This window comes from Gallinula chloropus, assembly GCF_964237585.1.
Source record: "Gallinula chloropus genome assembly, chromosome: Z".
Classification (NCBI taxonomy): Eukaryota; Metazoa; Chordata; class Aves; order Gruiformes; family Rallidae; genus Gallinula; species Gallinula chloropus.
Window position 1 is genome coordinate 68,349,206 of NC_140089.1, and position 17,064 is coordinate 68,366,269.

Genomic DNA, 17,064 nt, shown 5'->3' on the forward strand with positions numbered 1-17,064 from the left:
GGCTGTGCTAAAGCAGTTTCTTCCTCTGTGCTCACTTGCTATGATAGCTAGTAAGTGATCTTTGGCAGCAGGGCTGTGAGAGGAGTGGTAATGTTTAATAGGTTTCTGTGGAGGAGTTAGCTTGCTTTATTCTTCGTAGATCATTATCTGTCGAGAGACGCTGAGGGCAGGTGACACCATGTTGAAAACAAAATAGGCTGAACTGGAGTTGGAGCTCTGCACAGTTCTTCGGACCAGATTTAGAAAGGAAGTATTTAAGCAGTTAAGCCAACGTTCAGTTGTGTTAGACCTTGGGAAACATGGCTCAGCAGCCAAATCCAGACACTTTGGCTATTCCTGAAGTGGATAATACGCATTGTCAAAATCCATGGTTAAATGAAGATCTTGTGAAGACCCTGAGGGAAAACCTGTTGCAACATGAAAAGTCCAGGACATCTAGGAAAACTTCATCTGCTTCTCCCCGTCTCTCTCCAGTTATTTCTCCTCGAAACTCTCCAAGGCTTTTGCGCAGGATGCTTTTAAGTAGCAACATACCAAAACAGCGTCGCTTCACAGTGGCTCATACCTGGTAAGCACTGAGCAGGTTGTCATGAAATGTCAGATAAATGCTCTACAAAAAATGTTAATCTCCTTGGCGTCAGTGCTTATATTTTTTGGCTTGATCTCTGCATGATTCCTTCTGGTTGAAAGAGACAGTTTTAATTTGTGACTCAGGTTAATTTCAGAACTGAAAATTAAAATTTTAATTTATATAAAGTAAGAAAACATGTATTTGCTTGCCTAAATGCTGCTTTGTTTCCTCTGATTTATTTTTCTTCCTTTCATGGAGAAATAAAAAAACTAGAATCTTGAGAAGGAAAAGTGCTTCTCATTCTGTGCTGTTTAGGCCAGAGCGAGCAGGCAATTTTTTTCTTTAATATATCTTTTAAATAATATTTATTTATTTATTTGAAATTTATGACCCCTCCCATCCTAAAACAAACAGCAGAAGTTTGTTTATTTTTAACAGTGCTCAAACTGAGATCATGATAGAGAAGAATGGTGGGAATAGATATTATATATGAAACAGTGATTTTTATTAAACCAGTGGCTAGAATAAACAGAAAGGAAAGATGGAAAGGGAACTCATTATTAAATGATTAATTAGTACTACTTTCTTTCTTTTGTAACTAAATCGATAATTTGATTTGTTTGACATAAAATCTATAAAAAACATTTTTGTTGCATCCATCTTCTGTAAAACAGCAGCCTAATTTTATTGCTTAATTATTCTTTCTTAAAAAATTGCATACAAGGTTATTGTAACTCAATAATTTATTCCTTTTTTGCTTTGATGGTCCTAAGGTCTTGATGTGTTCTGTTTTTTCTTGAAAAATTTCTCCCCACCCCATTACTTTTCAAATAAAAGTATAACATAAAGAAAGGAGGGCAAGGAAATACATTCAAAGAAAGTCAGTCATGCATTCTAAGGAGCAAATGGATATGCTATTAAAATTTATCTTCACTTGTCTTTAATTAGATTTACACTATAGTTATGTTACTGTCACCTACATTACACATCATGCATATTTGCCTAAATCTTTACCATGTTTACATTTGTGTAGCTAAAATAGTCCTCTAAAGAAACCAACAAGATTACCCTTGAAGGGATGAAACAAAACTACTGTGCTTTTATGCTGAAAGAATAGTGGTTTTGAAACTGATGTACCTGGTCAGAATTTGTATGTGTAACAGAGAAAACTGAATGAAATTAGGATATTTTACATTCCTTTAACAGTTATGCATAAATCCCAAGAACATTAAGGATCTCTAACTACTGGTCTCCATTAAATAATTTAGAAAACATTCTATCCATGAGAAATACAGGATAAAAGTAACAATAATTCATGAAGAGCTGTTTTACAACATTTTACTATGTTTCTCATTATGAGATGAAAGTAAAAAAAGAATTTTTGAAAATTTACATAGGGAAGTATGATGACAGTTGTTGTAGGCAGTTTGAGATGACAGAGGAAGGAAGGGTATTAAAAGGGACAGATAGGAAGTGAACAAACAGGTTTGGGCAACATGAAAGGGCAAAGGCTTGAATAGTATTAAAAAGTGGAATTTTGTTTAAATGCACTTCCTCTAGTGAGCTTCAGAAAAAGTTGAGTTTGATTAAAATGCTTTCCACAGTATGTCAAGGAGTGTAGTTTTTCCCCAAATATTTAAAATACAAGGCCTGCAAAATACTGTTGTTGAACAATTCATAGTTATTTCTAAATGATTTGTAAGACAGGCTTATCTTAGCAGCAACTATTTTTTTTCTTTTTAGAGCAAGTAGAGACTTGTGCAGGGAGTTAATACAAATTACCTGAGAACCTGCAGAGAAGAGCAGTATTTGAGAAGTGAAAATAGCGTAGAAAACCTACTAAACTTAAGTAATAATAAATGTGATCAGACTTCCAAAGGTATGAAGGAAAGCAGAATCACTACTGTGCACTTACAAAAATAATTTGTTGACAAATTGCGTCAAGTCTCTACTTAGATACATCTTCACTTGGCTATCTATTTAGAATACTGTGATGCTGTGTGATAGACACGTGCTTTCTGGATGCTTCTTCTGCCTAAGCAGTATAGTGGTTTTAATTCTGTATCCATATAATCCATTTTATGCATCTGACAGAAAAAATGTTCTTTTGAAAACAGATTAGTTGTAAGCTTAGTCCTTTTTTGCTGTACTGCATATATTAAGTTCCACCATTGCAACCTTCACAGTATATGCTCTACTTTTATTTCTAATTTAATCTGTTTTGTACTTTAAGAATAGTCGTTGAATTCATGCATACATCTTTCTTGTTTAGTCATTCATACAGGCATTAAAAGTTTTCATAACATAATCATATTCAAGCCACCAACAAGTTGGAAAGCCACTCTGACTGTGCAAACTACAGCTAGGTTTATAAATTTAGTATTTTATGATGGGTGGGTTTTTTTATGATGAGAAGTTTATGTTTTTAGATAGCATAAGAACTCAATATGTAACACTAAAGATACCACTGTGTGTTGCAGAGATGTCAGATGCAGTCACAGAGGACAACTCATTTATATTGTATCCAACTCCCTGATTTCCAGGCTCCAAAATGTCATTCAGATACAGTCGAGAAATGGGTGGCAGATTGTTGCATTGTTCTTCACCCTTTCTCTCATAAGGCTCATACCTCTTCCCCTGCGATGGCCTGGGGTGTAGAAATATCGACACGAAATGCGTTTTCTCTATCAAGTGACTATTATGCTTTCACACAGATGAATGAATGAATGACCAATTTTAGTCATATGTCAGGAATATTCAGACATATTAGGAATACATAAATGGTTTGGTTATGAACTGTCAAAATGCCTTAATCTTTTTGTTATGTGCTGAAGTATAGAATCATAGGATTCAATGTTCACATACATGTTCATTTACACAGTGGGTGATGGTGTATTATGTGAAAGGCATGTAACTAGTTGTGATTTAAAAAGTTGATACAAGTATATAAGCCTCCTAAGACCTCTTTAAGAATTTATATGGTTCTTTCTAGGACAGCTGGACCATATTTCAGAAGCATATTCTGAAAATCACATCTTGTATTAAAACTAGTTCATCACTAGCCATTAGCCTCACACATTTTGTGAGTTTTTTCTCCTTCCTTTTCTTTTTTATCCTCCCCAAGGTGTACCTGAACTCATTTGAATGCTTGAAAAACAAACTACTAATTTATTTGGGTTTTTTTAAGCGAGGAAAAAAATACAGCGTTGAGAGTGAGCTGAAAGAGAAAGTTTCAAGCGGTAGAGATGCATGGGGTTGTCTTTTTTGTAGGAGAAATTTCTGAATAACTTACAGTGTCAGAGCATGTTACAGCTAAACTTGTTTAAATTATGACATTAACAGTAGTTATCAAACTCTGTAGAGAGCTCTAGTCTGCAGTCTGTAGGAAACAACCATAGCAACCGAAAAGAAACAAGCGTTTCAAAGGTTTTGGCTAGGAATTCAAATATACTCTAGACAAAACCAATTCAAAGTCCTCAGAAATCTGTCTTACACTGTGTTACTGTAAAAGTAATCATTGTCTGGTCAATACAGTGATGAGGCAGCACATGCTACAACCAGAGACAGTAAAACGAAGTCCTCTTGTATGTGTTTGGCAAATTCGGGTTCTGAATTGTCTTGGGTGGTGCTTTGTATGTCTTCTCTGAGCTGCCAATTAGCCCAGTCCAGTTTGGCAGGAGAGAGTAGTGGGATCCCACTGTAATGGGATCATGCGTGCTGGAATCTGTGAGAAGACAGGGCCTTCAGTTACAGGGAAGGAGGCTGTTGGATCCGCAGCTGTGTGAACAGCCAGTGTGTGCGAGACGTGTCCAGAGGTCTGTGGAAGGATGTTTAGATACTTTAAATCATACAGCTCCAGTTAACTCATGTGGGAAGTCAGCTTTCCTTTATTTTCCATGAAAAATTCCTTTCTGTAGGAAATGGAGGAGAAGCAAGAAGTATAAATATTTGGAGCAGGACAGTAAGGTCAAAGCAACATAGAAACTAAATTGTGTCTATTTAACTGGAAGTATGAAGTCATGGCATGCATGTTTTTTTACAGGAGGTTCAAGCGTTCTCGATTTTATTTTTTGGCCTTATTACTTGCTGCCTTAATAGTTCTCAGTGAACACAAAAAGTTCAAACAGTCATTTGTTGTATATAACTGCAGGGAGAATGTTTGCTGCCTTTGTGATTTATTTGTGTGTGGTCAGTTACAGCTAGTAGTGATATATGACTGTTTCTTTATTTTTTACTCTATTTTTCTTTTTTTTCATACTATATATAATATATGTTAAGCATGCAACTCCCAAAGCTAAGCATGTAATGTGTTTACTGTTTTAATAATGCAAGTATGTGCTCGGTTATATAGAGTACTTTCATCTGAATTCAGCCAGCCTTTGTCCCCACCCATAGTAAATAGTTTTACATTGACTTTGGCATTCAGATATGAAAACGATAGATGCCTTAGAAATAGTTTAGATAGAGGTGTGGCATTTTAAGTTTCAGGAATGTAACTGACATACAGGTACTGATAAACTGAGGTCTCTGTTTATTTTTATTGCACAATATATTTTCAAGCACTTTTGATGTTAATTGAAAAACACAATAAAACCTTAAGAGTTAGTTATAGGTAGATTGCAGAAGAGCAACATATATAATGTGATGTGGTTCTAGACTGCCTGATTCAATGAATTTTTACTGAAATGACTGAACTGTACTGAAGCTATACCAAACCAAAACCGTAGATTTTTTCCTTACTTCAATTTTCTTCCAATTTTCAAGGAATATTTTCTTCAAACATTGTTTGACACCTGTCCTTGTCTTTCTTATTACTCAGTGCTTTTCATGGAAGTAAAGTAATTAGAATCTGGTTTATGGAAAAACATTTCAAAAGGAAGATCCATTAAGGCAGAGTAGGATGATAACTGCATGGAACACTAAGGAAGGATAGGATTCATAGTCTCTATACTCTAGGTATGTTTACTCTCTACTAAGATCTGAAATGTTCTGGAGAGTTGTGTAGAGTAGTTCAAACTTTTGAAAAAAAAAATATTATGGAAGAATATTTCAAAGAGAAGCCAGACTGCATCATATTTTCCTGATTTAATTAGATGTATGTACTCATGAGATTAAAGGCAGTGTTTAATCAGGTTACAGATGCAATAAAATTTAATTAAGTATAGCATCCTTTTGGAACTGTAAAGTAAAATGTGAAGTTTAAAAAGAGAAAAGTTGCATATTTGTGTATGTGACCTTATTTGTTTCTGTTGAAATAAGAAAAGACCTGACTTTCTTCAACTACTTTTTTACATAAGTTTTAGCCACGCTTTCTAAATCAGCTGACCAAATACTGTATAAGGTTTTAGTCAAAGTAGTAGCTGGGATATTACAGAGGACTCTCTTCCTTTGTTTTTCAGACTTATTTTGAATAGGTACTTTACTCCTTTTCTGAAATATTATGTTGATCCTCTCCACATATAATGTAAAGATATTCTAGCAGATGTGTAAATCATTCCCAGGAAATAATTTGATTCACTATATCGTCACAGAGTCATACTGCAAATGTGTAAGATAAAACATACCCACATACCCTTTTCTTGAAATTCTATTACATAAAGAAGGGCATGCTTGGATGGATCCCTGTTTACAAATAGGCAACAGGCTTGTAAAGACATTAAGTGCATTTGATGGGGATCTGTGCACATATATACAGAGGCAAGGAGTGAGCTGGGGGAACATGATGCTGTCTGGTATCTACAGAGTGGTTTCCAATAAGCTGGGGATGCTGCACAATGGTTTTAACTCCTGACAAGTTATTTAGTGTAGAGGAATAATACTGCTTCTACATGGCTTAAACCAGAGATACAGATGATGACAAAACTCATGTCCTTATAAAGAAAGAAGGGGCGAAGATGCATTTTCCCAAATGACAGTTTCTGGTAAAGTAAAAGGGCATCCAAAACCACTTCAAGAAGAATAAATTCTAAGTCTTTATTATACTTTGAGAAATAACTGAGTACGGAATAACAATGTGAAACAGAAAAAGCAATAAGATTGTCTGGATAGATTTGCTAGTACAAGGGTTGTCTTTTATAGTAGTACCTGTTGCACCCCTCCTTTTGTTCTGAAAGAAAATGTATCTCAACCATTTTCACTGAGCATGTCTCTCCTTTGGTGAGCTCCTGGCCTTGTAGATCTGGTATCTCTTCATAAGTTTTAATAGCTGAAGTACTTTGCCTAGGCCATGCTATTGTCTGATCTATTATCTTGAATGGCATGTTCTGTGTTGAACTTAGGAGAAATTCTAAGTATGTAGCAGAAGCATAACTAATTACTTATAGTTCTACATTTTTTTGAAGTGCAATCCTGTGTGTTTCTTCTGTAGTATGATACATTTTCAATGTTTTTTGCAAACTGAAATTGGTATGGCACAATAGCCTTTCCTTCTATTTTGAAGATAGAGTTCACTGTACATTGACCTTAAATTAAGAACTTCACAGGTATTTTATAGTTGCATATGCATAACATCAAAGTTTGAACTGTGTTATAAAAGCTTCAGAAGTTTATTTTTCTTTCTGATTTCTCATGGTAATTCATATCTCTTAATAGATACATTTCTTTTATTAATAGATATTTTTACAATTTCCTTAACCCCCTCCAGCAACTCGCTGGGTTTTCCTTTTATATTTTCTTCAGGACCTTCATCATCTTTGAGATTTGTAGATATTACTCCTTTTTTCTCTTGGGATATTTCTTCTGTGTATCATGAATTTGGGGGGGGGGGTTATATTTCTATTTTATCTAGTACTAAGCATGATTTTTCCACTGGTGGTCCAGGACAAGACTGAGATTAAAATTTGCAATAATTAATCCCAAGCATAAATAAGTTAACATTTAAGTGAGAAAGAAGAGTGGGAGAGAGGTCTTAGCATGTGTGTCTGTCAAGCTACTAGTCCCATAAGGAGCAACCATTTGCTGGAACCAACAAGTTTTGTTGAAGAGCAGAGGACTGACATACTTCTAATTCATGAAGTATAATATTTGCTAGGAGAAGGCTTATGTCTGTCCTGATCAGGGAAAATTGCCAGTCTTAGAACTGGTATTGAATAGGGTTAAGTTATTGGTGCTTCGACTGTGTTTACACTAGAGTGTGGTTACTCTGTTGTGGTGGGATGCACTCCCAGGATAACGCCTAATTAATGTTTGATCTTGGTTGCAAGGTTGTATTGGTAATATTGGCATCTCCCTTCACTGCAATGTTTAGGGAATAATCCTGTAAAACCTCTACAGCTTTATACTAAGTAGATTAACACATTTAACAAATGTATAGTGGGTTGTCTTCATTTTCTAAACTGTCAAAATTCAGCAAGCACTCTTACCTTCTTCCTCCCTCATCAGGCATTGTGTTACAGAACATGGCTAACACTTCATATTAGGACAGAACTTATTTTCTGGTAGTTGTATATTCAATTTTTTAGTAAACGTTCTGGACTTTCTATTAATTATTTTTATCAGTTTACTTCTACTGAGCTTCTGCATTCAGTTCTTTATAAGAGAGCATGTACTGAATTAATATAGCAAAAAAGTAAAATTTTGTGCATGTGTGGGGTGAAGTGTAACACAAGAACGACATACTCTGTTTCATTTATTGTTTTATAAAGAAACACTTGTGGTTCTGTCACAATGCTTTAGCTGTAAACTCTTTTCTTCTTAGACTGTACTTAGATACTAATAGATCTCATCGGTGTTCTTCAGTCTACCGAATTTATCAGTATTCACTGCATATTCTTATTGTAACAGATAGAACTAATCAGTTAGAATTCCACTGTGGCAAGTGTTCCACAGGTATGCTCCTGACAGTGAGACTGGTTATCATAGACTAGTAGTCATAGACTTGGAATACTTTAACATGTGGTAATGTGTGAGAATGAATGATGTACAATTAAAAGCATAACTTAATGGGCCGGACTATAACTAGATTATCTGGGAACTTTCATACTGTTCTTTAATGCGTGAACTTGTCTTTGGGGTTATCTCTTGCTAACTCCACCTTGATAATTTAAAAAAATCATTGTGGATGAATTAATGGAACATATAAACTGTGTATATGTGTGAGTCTTTGTGATGTATGTTTTATTCAGCTTCTGTGATAAATCTTCATTTTTGTGTGGGACACATGGGGAAATAGCCAGCCCCTTTTCAGTGGTCTGTGGAGACAGGACAAGGGGCAATGGCCTCAAGTTGGAGCAAAGGAAGTTCCGCACCAACATGCGGAAGAACTTTTACACAGTGAGGGTGACAGAGCCCTGGGACAGGCTGCCCAGGGAGGTGGTGGAGTCTCCTTCTCTGGAGATATTCAAGACCCGTCTAGATGCCTCCCTGTGCAATATGTCCTAGGGAGTTGCTTTGGCAGGGGGGTTGGACCCAATGATCTCTTGAGGTCCCTTCCAGCCCATACAGTTCTGTGATTCTGTGATTCTCTGACCTGCTGTGTCTTAAAAATAATCTCCAGAACAAGTAGAAGTGTTCTAGAGAAGGAATCTCCACGTGTTTTAAGAAACTGTCTGTATGTTCATTCCCCCTCAAAAATAAAGACAGTGAATGTTTTATCCAGAATATATTTTATTAATTGAATCTTTCCTTATTCAAAATGTCCATAATAAAAAAGTTAAAGGAAAAGTAGGCATTTCTGATGTGCATTTTAATTTTATAACCATTTTCCAGATGTATTTGAATAAATTATATATTTGATCATTGCCATAAATATGATTTTGTGCTATAGAAGACATACAGAATCGCAGATAACATACGTTTGTTTTCTCAGAGGATTTGAAGTTTCACTGAATGATGAATTAGGAAAGTGGAGAACTTTGTCACAGTGAGGGTGACAGAGCACTGAAACAGGCTACCCATGGGGATAGCGGAGTCTCTTTCTCTGGATATATTAAAGACCTGTCTGGACACCTACCTGTGTGATCTGTCCTAGGGAACCTGCTTTGGCAGGGGGGTTGGACCCGATGATCTCTAGAGGTCCCTTCCAGCCCCTACAATTCTGTGACTCTGTGAATGCATGTCCAGTTTTGCTGTGCAGCTGTAAGAAATTTTAAAATCTCCTGTACTTTCATAAGCAATAAAATCAAAGCTATTTGAAACTATCATCTACATCTTGGACCTCTTCACTATTATGCACATTCACGTGGCAGAGATTGAATTATTCAAAGGTGTTAATTACTATCATAGCATGTAGCACATTACATAATCAAAAAGAAAAATAATGACTTGTGTAAATGCATGCTGTCATGGGAAATAGATTAGACTGCATAATTAAATGTGGAAATCCAGCAAGATTACAAAAGGTATTAATTAAAAGTCCTAAGAATTTACTGCAAAATTATCTCCATTCCCCACATTAAACATAATTTATCTGAAATATCTGATATACAGTATCATGTACTCTGTTCAGATAGGTGGCAACAAATAATAAAGATACACATACTAGAACTACATTATCTAGAATATATATGTTTTATATATTTTTACATATATATATCATATGTTATATAATGTGTTGGTTGATGAAAAGCTGAACATGACCTGGCAATGTGCACCTGCAGCCTGGAAAGCCAAATGTATCCTGGGCTGCATCAAAAAAATTCTGTCCAGCAAGTCAAGGGTGGCAATTCTGCCCCTCTATTCTGCTCTTGGGACTCCCCCGCTGGAATACTGCATCCATCTCTGGGGTCTACAACATAAGAGGACATGGAATTGTTGGAGTGATCCCAGAGTAGGGATTTGGATAGACATGGAATTTTGCAGTGAGTCTGAAAGAGGACCACTAAGATGACGAGAGGGCTGGAGCACCTCTTCTGTGAAGACAGGCTGAGAGAGTTGGGCTTGTTCAGCCTGAAGAAGAGAAAGCTCTGACTAAACCTAAGAGCAGCCTTCGAGTACCTGAAAAGGCCCTAGAAGAAACCTGGAGAGGGACTGTTTATGAGGGAATGGACTGATGGGGTTATGACCTTAAGCTGAAGGAGGGTACATTATATGACTTTTAAGGAAAATATTCTTTACCGTGAGCTGGTGAGGCACTGGAACAGGTTTCCTAGAGGAGCTGCATATATGATCAATCTCCTCTCCACAGAAATGTTTAAGGCTAGGTTGGATGGGCTTGAGGTCAAGTGGAGCATGATCTTTGAGGTCCCATCCAACCCAAATAATTCTGTGATTCTCTGATACATATATCATGATCCAACAAGCAGGTTCTGGCATTACTGCTTTCTGAAATATATTTTCTCCTTTACATTATCATTTGCATTTTTACTCCTATCTGGAAGCCTTTTTAAAAATCTTTATATGAAGTTTTTGAACATACCAATGTGATCTTGATAGACCTTCGTGAAATGATCTTTGAAACACTATCATACACACTGTTGTCTCTTCATCATTGTGTCCTGATACCCATTGTTTCACATAGGAAGGTCAGCTGCTTAACAACCATTCTCCCAGACCCTCCATATCCTATATCGTATAACATGGAAGTTCTGTAAGAAACTGTTAGTTCATGTAACAGTCTTGTATGTTGATCAGATTTTTTTAGGACAATGATCTAAACTTTTCTATAACCTATGCTAGAATTTCTTAATATGGTTTGTAAACTGACAGCTACTAAATACTGCTCTTTCCAAGAAAACAATTTGTCAGTGTTCCTATTGATACATGTGGAAAAAAACTATCCTCACAATTATAAATCTTTTCTTCAGAATCTTTGTCAAGATTGTTTTTGGATGAGTTGCTACAAGTCCCTTTTTCTCCTTAGTACCTATGATCTGACATCTCATTGTCCTGCTCTTCATGTAACTGTTGTGGGTTTTTCTAATTATAAGGCTTCTCGGAGGATGATTTAATCTCTGCTCCCTTCAGAGGGTATATTACAATGTAGAACTTGATCTCATTGCTAATGAATTCAAAGAACATACCTTATGAACCTTTGGGAATGTATCACTTAAAGTAATTTATTTTTATCCATTATTTTTCAAACTGTCAAAAAAATAGTGAAAACTTTATGTCCAATGAATTGTAAAGAAATGGGATTCATTAGTAAGAATTTTTCATTTGTAAATTAAACTAGACTCCATGTAGACAGCATTGAAAAGGGTTTTCACAACCACTTCCCTTACTCCCTGGAGCATCTGCTGAAAATGCCATTGATATGCTGAGTAGAAACAGCTCCTTTTCTGATGTGAAGCTTATTTCATATGTTGGGGAGGGAATAAAAATAAAATCTCAGTCAAACCCAAGGAGGAAAGCCTGTCTTTCATCCTGCATGTATTTTCAGAGCTTTCTAGTTCTCCAGACTACATTCTACATTTAATTACGAAATTGCTCCAAACATACCATACACAATAAAAACTGCTTTGTGTGTTGTGGCTTTGCTACAAGCTGCTACTTGCATGTCCAAAGTGCAAAGATCATCACCAATCAAAAATAAATAAAATAAATGTAATCATGTTTAAAAATGGGCAGGTAAAAACATGGAATGACCTCAATCTGCAGAATTTGTTTGATAATATTTTTTGGATGTAAATTGTGTTTGTGCTGTAAGATGGAACTGTTCAATAGGTGCTGTTTCCCCCACCCTTTTGGTAATACATGGTTATGCTTTAGTTGTCATAGAGGGACTCAAACCAAAGTATAAAAAAACCCCAACTTTGAAATGGAAATCTAATACTATGAAGGCAGTTGTCTCTTTACCAACAGATAGAGTAGCATATGGTAGCTTATGTAAGAACCTATGTTTAGAAAACTTGGTTGGAAAGTTCATGAAACTTATGTCAGAAAAGGCTAGGACTCTTCTAGGCTTGTGCATACAATGTGAAAGAAATAAAGGATGACATGGTTATCAATGGATACTTTAACTTTTCTTTGATACAGCCTTCATTCATAAAACAAAGTTTCATAGAGCATAATTTAATTCTTTAAGGATGTTAAGACCTTGGACTAGACTTAGGTCTTTATATAGATTCTGCAAAGGTAACTCATTTTTAATAATTTTTGCATAATTAATTTGATCTATATAATAATTTTGTAGTGGAAGAACTGAATTTTACTGTGAAGGTTAGAGTACTTTTACAAATAAGTAGTCTGCCTGAAAATACTGTGTTTTGTACACAGTAAGGTAAAAGCTTCATGAACAACAGTAGACTTTGTAAGTGATGTGAGATGAACACCTGGTAGTAGCAGGCTAGCTGATTTTGGAGCATTTGAAAGCAGATGGTTACATGAGACTAAGGGGCAAAATTGGACTAGTTATTAGTAATGCCTTGTCACTAGCATTAAGATTTGAGGCTTAGAAGATCTAGAAAGAAAACAGGTGTCATAATGCTGGGACTTATATGAAAGTTAACAGATTGAAAGCCACTAAAACTGACTCATTTTTTGTCTTCATGAAAGCTGGTGCCTCAGTACGTACACCAATGGGTATTAATGCAGGCCACATACAGTATTGTAAATGACTAAATTAAGTCTACTTTAACAAGAGCACCAGTATTATTTGACTATTGTAAGCCAGTCTAAAGAGTGAGAAATAATGACTGTTTCTCTAGCAAAGTCCTCTTTTGTGAGCTATTTTCCAAAGATGGGAAATAAATTTCTCAGGAGTTCTCTAGCAAACTTCTAAATTGCTTTCATACTCATCTGAACAAATTATGTGATTAGTTAGTTACATGAGAGATTTTTATACTAATTTGATGTCATTTTCCCTTTTTGGGAACTTTGTTGTTCCTAAAATAGTGGTACTTGAATGTTATTGCAGTTTCATGCAATGAATAATAAAAATACTATCACGTTTAGACTGGAATGTGGTGTGATTCAAAAAAGACTTTTAATAGTGTGAAAAATAAAATTACTGCCACAAAAATAAAATTTTCTGGATGATTAATTTCCTTGTTTGTAACTGCAAAAAGAAAAGTCCAGCTTTTCTATAAAAAGACTACTGTAACACTGCTCAAGCTGATAGATTGTGACTCACTCCTCTGAGTAAAAATCTTTGTGTGAGGATCAGGAAGCACTTCTGTAAAACCTGTTTTGGCTCCATTAGCTTATATAAATAGTGTATGAAATTGTAACTTCAATTATCAACAACTAACCATTAATTAAATCATTTTTAGGAGGAAACAAATTCAAGTTAGTTGACCAACGTAGTACAACATGAAATTTAGGTACCTCTTAATTTTTCAAGGTGAACTCTAAAGTACAGTTTTAACATGAGAAAGGTTTTTTGAGAAGAAATAATCCATTGAGAAGCACTTAAATCAACAGAAGAATAATAACGTCCCTTTTAAATCAATGTCTACAACATCACAGAGATGACACAGGTCAAAATAGACAACAAAAAGTTAAGCTGCTGTTATGCACCCATTTTGCTCTGTTAAAATCAAAGCATGCTTGCTGTGTGATTGTGTGCAGCAATCATGTAGCTGTAGAGAATGAGCTTTTCTGCTCAAAGAGAAGATATTTGCATTATAAAATGTAAAAATCTAACTTCTGCTTACAATAATAACAGGCAAATAGATGCTCTGGTTACTGAGTCTTGTAAGAGTATTCATGTAGAGGCACTTATGGATGTGTGGACATGGTGTGAGAGACAAAAGATCCTGTGATTCCTAGTTATGATATCCTAGCTCCATTTATAGGTTCTTGGAGTGTCAACATTCTAGGTATTGTAGGAATGAAGAAAACGTTGTCCTTGTTTTAAACTCTTTAACTGTAGCAGAAACCAAACCAATGCAACCTTTAGGGACTTTTTTCCTTGTAATTGTAAGAGTACTTGCTGATCTGTAGCGAAAATCTGGAACGTTAATGCTGTTGAGTATGATAAATAAATCTGAACCTGTATTTTGTTGCTTATTATCAGACTTAGAGTTCATATATGTGTCACACTAAACTTGACTGAGGAATTCAAAACACAGTTGTGTCTGATGCACAGAAAGAGCAGACAGTGCAAAATTGTACCTCTTCCCCACCCGCCTCCCCAAACCCCCATGTGTGGGATTGTGTTTTCCAGTTTTCAGCTTGCTGTTTAGCAAACCAATTTAAATATTCATTTTTAAATATACCTTACTTAAAAATAATCTAAGCCTTTTGGGATCAATAACCAAAAGGCTTACCTTTTCCAGCAAAGATGTGCTGAACTCAGCATATTTCTATAATGATTACCTATTGGAAAGGCTGTGGTGACTAGCAGAGTCTAAAACTATTGTTTGAAGTATTGCACTTGTAACGGAGCATGTTCTGTTTTCTCTGCTAAACTGATCTGAACCCAAAAATTACCTTCAGGAAATGGACATGCTAATTATATCTTGAAGAATTTAAATTTGGAAATTTAAGGTCCAAATTTCTTTATATCTTCTCTGGGTTTTAAAATTAATTTTAATTTTACATTCTGCTTCTTGTTTATATGTTTGCCATACTCACAACTTGCGTTGCTTTCAATGCAACGTCTATCATATGAGTGGTGAGTCATTCTCTAGATAAGGGGTTTAAAACCAATGAGGCAAAGCAAACAGTTTCTTTGCAGTCTGATACCTCTTGGATATTGTAAGGGTTATAACTTTCCTGAGACCTTCATGCACACTACCTCTAGGCCTGTTAGACCCCTGAATTTTGTGCAGAGCACTCAATGAAATTCTATAAAGAAATCACTCTTTCTACAGCTCTAAGAACAACAGCAAATGGGTAACAAAGTAAAATAAAAGGGGGTTTACCTGAATAGTTTTCATATTGACATTATAATCATAATGTCAGTATGATAACTGATGAATGAAAAAAGCAAAGTAGAAATATTTGTATGGTGGCAAAGAAATATTTCTTAATCAAAACTTTAAGCTGGGCCAATGCAAATATTACAGTATGGTGAACTTCAGAGATTCTTCAGGAGGTGAAATGTTTGTGAATTGTTTCACTGTGAGGAAAAAGTAAAAAGTAAAAATTAATTTAAAAGCAAAATAAGTTAAACATAACTAGGTCAAATTAGATACTGGAACACGAATGTGGTTCAAATTCTCTTTGCTCCTGCACTCTGGTGGAGGAGGGGAGAAACCAATAATTAATGTGATGCTTGCCATTTCCTTAATCTGAAAAATGTGGATTGAGGAGTACCTAAGATGTTATGAAACCTTTGCTAAAAGAAATACTGATGGATTAATTTTACAAAGAGTGTTATTTTGTAAATAAGCTTTTTGCATATCCTAAGTTCAATAGAAATGTAAATACATTTATCTTTAAATGTGGATTACATTTCTTTACATCTTTAAAAAAAAATCCCAAATGCATGAACAATTGCTGCCAATGCAGGAGGACATGTATGCAATGATGACATGAACTTGTATTGGCTAAAATAATAAAAAAGTCAAATCAGGAATGAAAGACAAGGGTGAAAATTAATAAATAAAAGGAGAGAGAAAAAGCATGACTAAATCTTTTACATCTAGAACTGTATTTAAAAGAAATTGTTATTGCTGATGCTGAAGTGAATCTTAACCTGAGACTAGTTTTGTGTCTATTTAAATTACATGATTAAATTATTGTACAGTTTTGTATTTTCTGTTGTTTTTGTTTATCATAATAATCCATCCATTTAGAAACTCACATCCAGTTGCAACATCAGCTTAATTCAGAAACTCATTCTTTCTGTGATAGTTTCTGACCAACTCAGGTAACAAATGGAGATCTCTTTTATTTGAAGTAAATGTATAGAATTAACAGGAGCCCAGCTAAATGAATTATTTCCTAGCAAACTGATTCTTCTCAGCCATTGAACAGGGATAAATACTGAAGGAGTGAGACTTTATTGTTCTTTGAACTGCACTGCTTTTTGTAATTAGAGACCAAGGATGCCAGAAAAAGACCAGGTCTGGACATGTAGGTTAAGGGTGTGGGTGGTATGTTGTCAGAAGTCCCTTGGCTGTTGAGTTTGCTCAGGTTAGAGATCACTTTGCAGTGAAGTGTTTTTGCCCGGAGGGTATGATACCATGTCCATGGTGCAGAGCAGTCCTCCTCCCATGGGCTAAGCTAGAACAACGTATGCTTGAGGAATATATTTTCTCAATGTGATCACTGTTATCATATAACTCTGTATTTAATTAGGTGGAGTAAGTAGGAGCTTTATTTTTACTCTTTAGACAGCATCTTATACATTTATACATTCATGTAAACTTGTGAAAAGGGACATAAATGTTTGTCACTACATAAATATAGGTTTATGTAGTACTACACATACGTAGTGAGTGAAAACCTATATTCTACTATTTTTAACAGCAACACTGTTAAATTTGCAAGAGATCTGCAACAGTGAAGATTTCCTAAAGATTTTAAAAATTCTAGTTGCCAGTGATGGAGATTGTATGATGCCTACAAGGGTGAATAAGAACGCTTCAGAAAGTAAATGAAAAATAATAAGATTAATTTTAACTTCTCACTAATAAAATCATAAGTTTTGTTAAATTCGCATTATG

At 35.2% G+C, this 17,064-nt stretch overlaps 1 protein-coding gene across 1 annotated transcript in view; it reads left to right on the top strand.

Annotated features, from left to right (window-relative positions):
* Nucleotides 1-299: 299 nt before the first annotated feature.
* LOC311203375 (3',5'-cyclic-AMP phosphodiesterase 4B-like) overlaps nucleotides 300-17,064 on the top strand; it is a gene marked incomplete at both ends in the record, with an annotated part of 230,590 nt that continues 213,825 nt past the window's right edge. Inside the window, one exon of the mRNA XM_084278040.1 lies at nucleotides 300-568. Within this exon, the coding sequence (XP_084134166.1) occupies nucleotides 300-568 (269 nt within the window). The remainder of the gene's footprint in view (nucleotides 569-17,064) is intronic.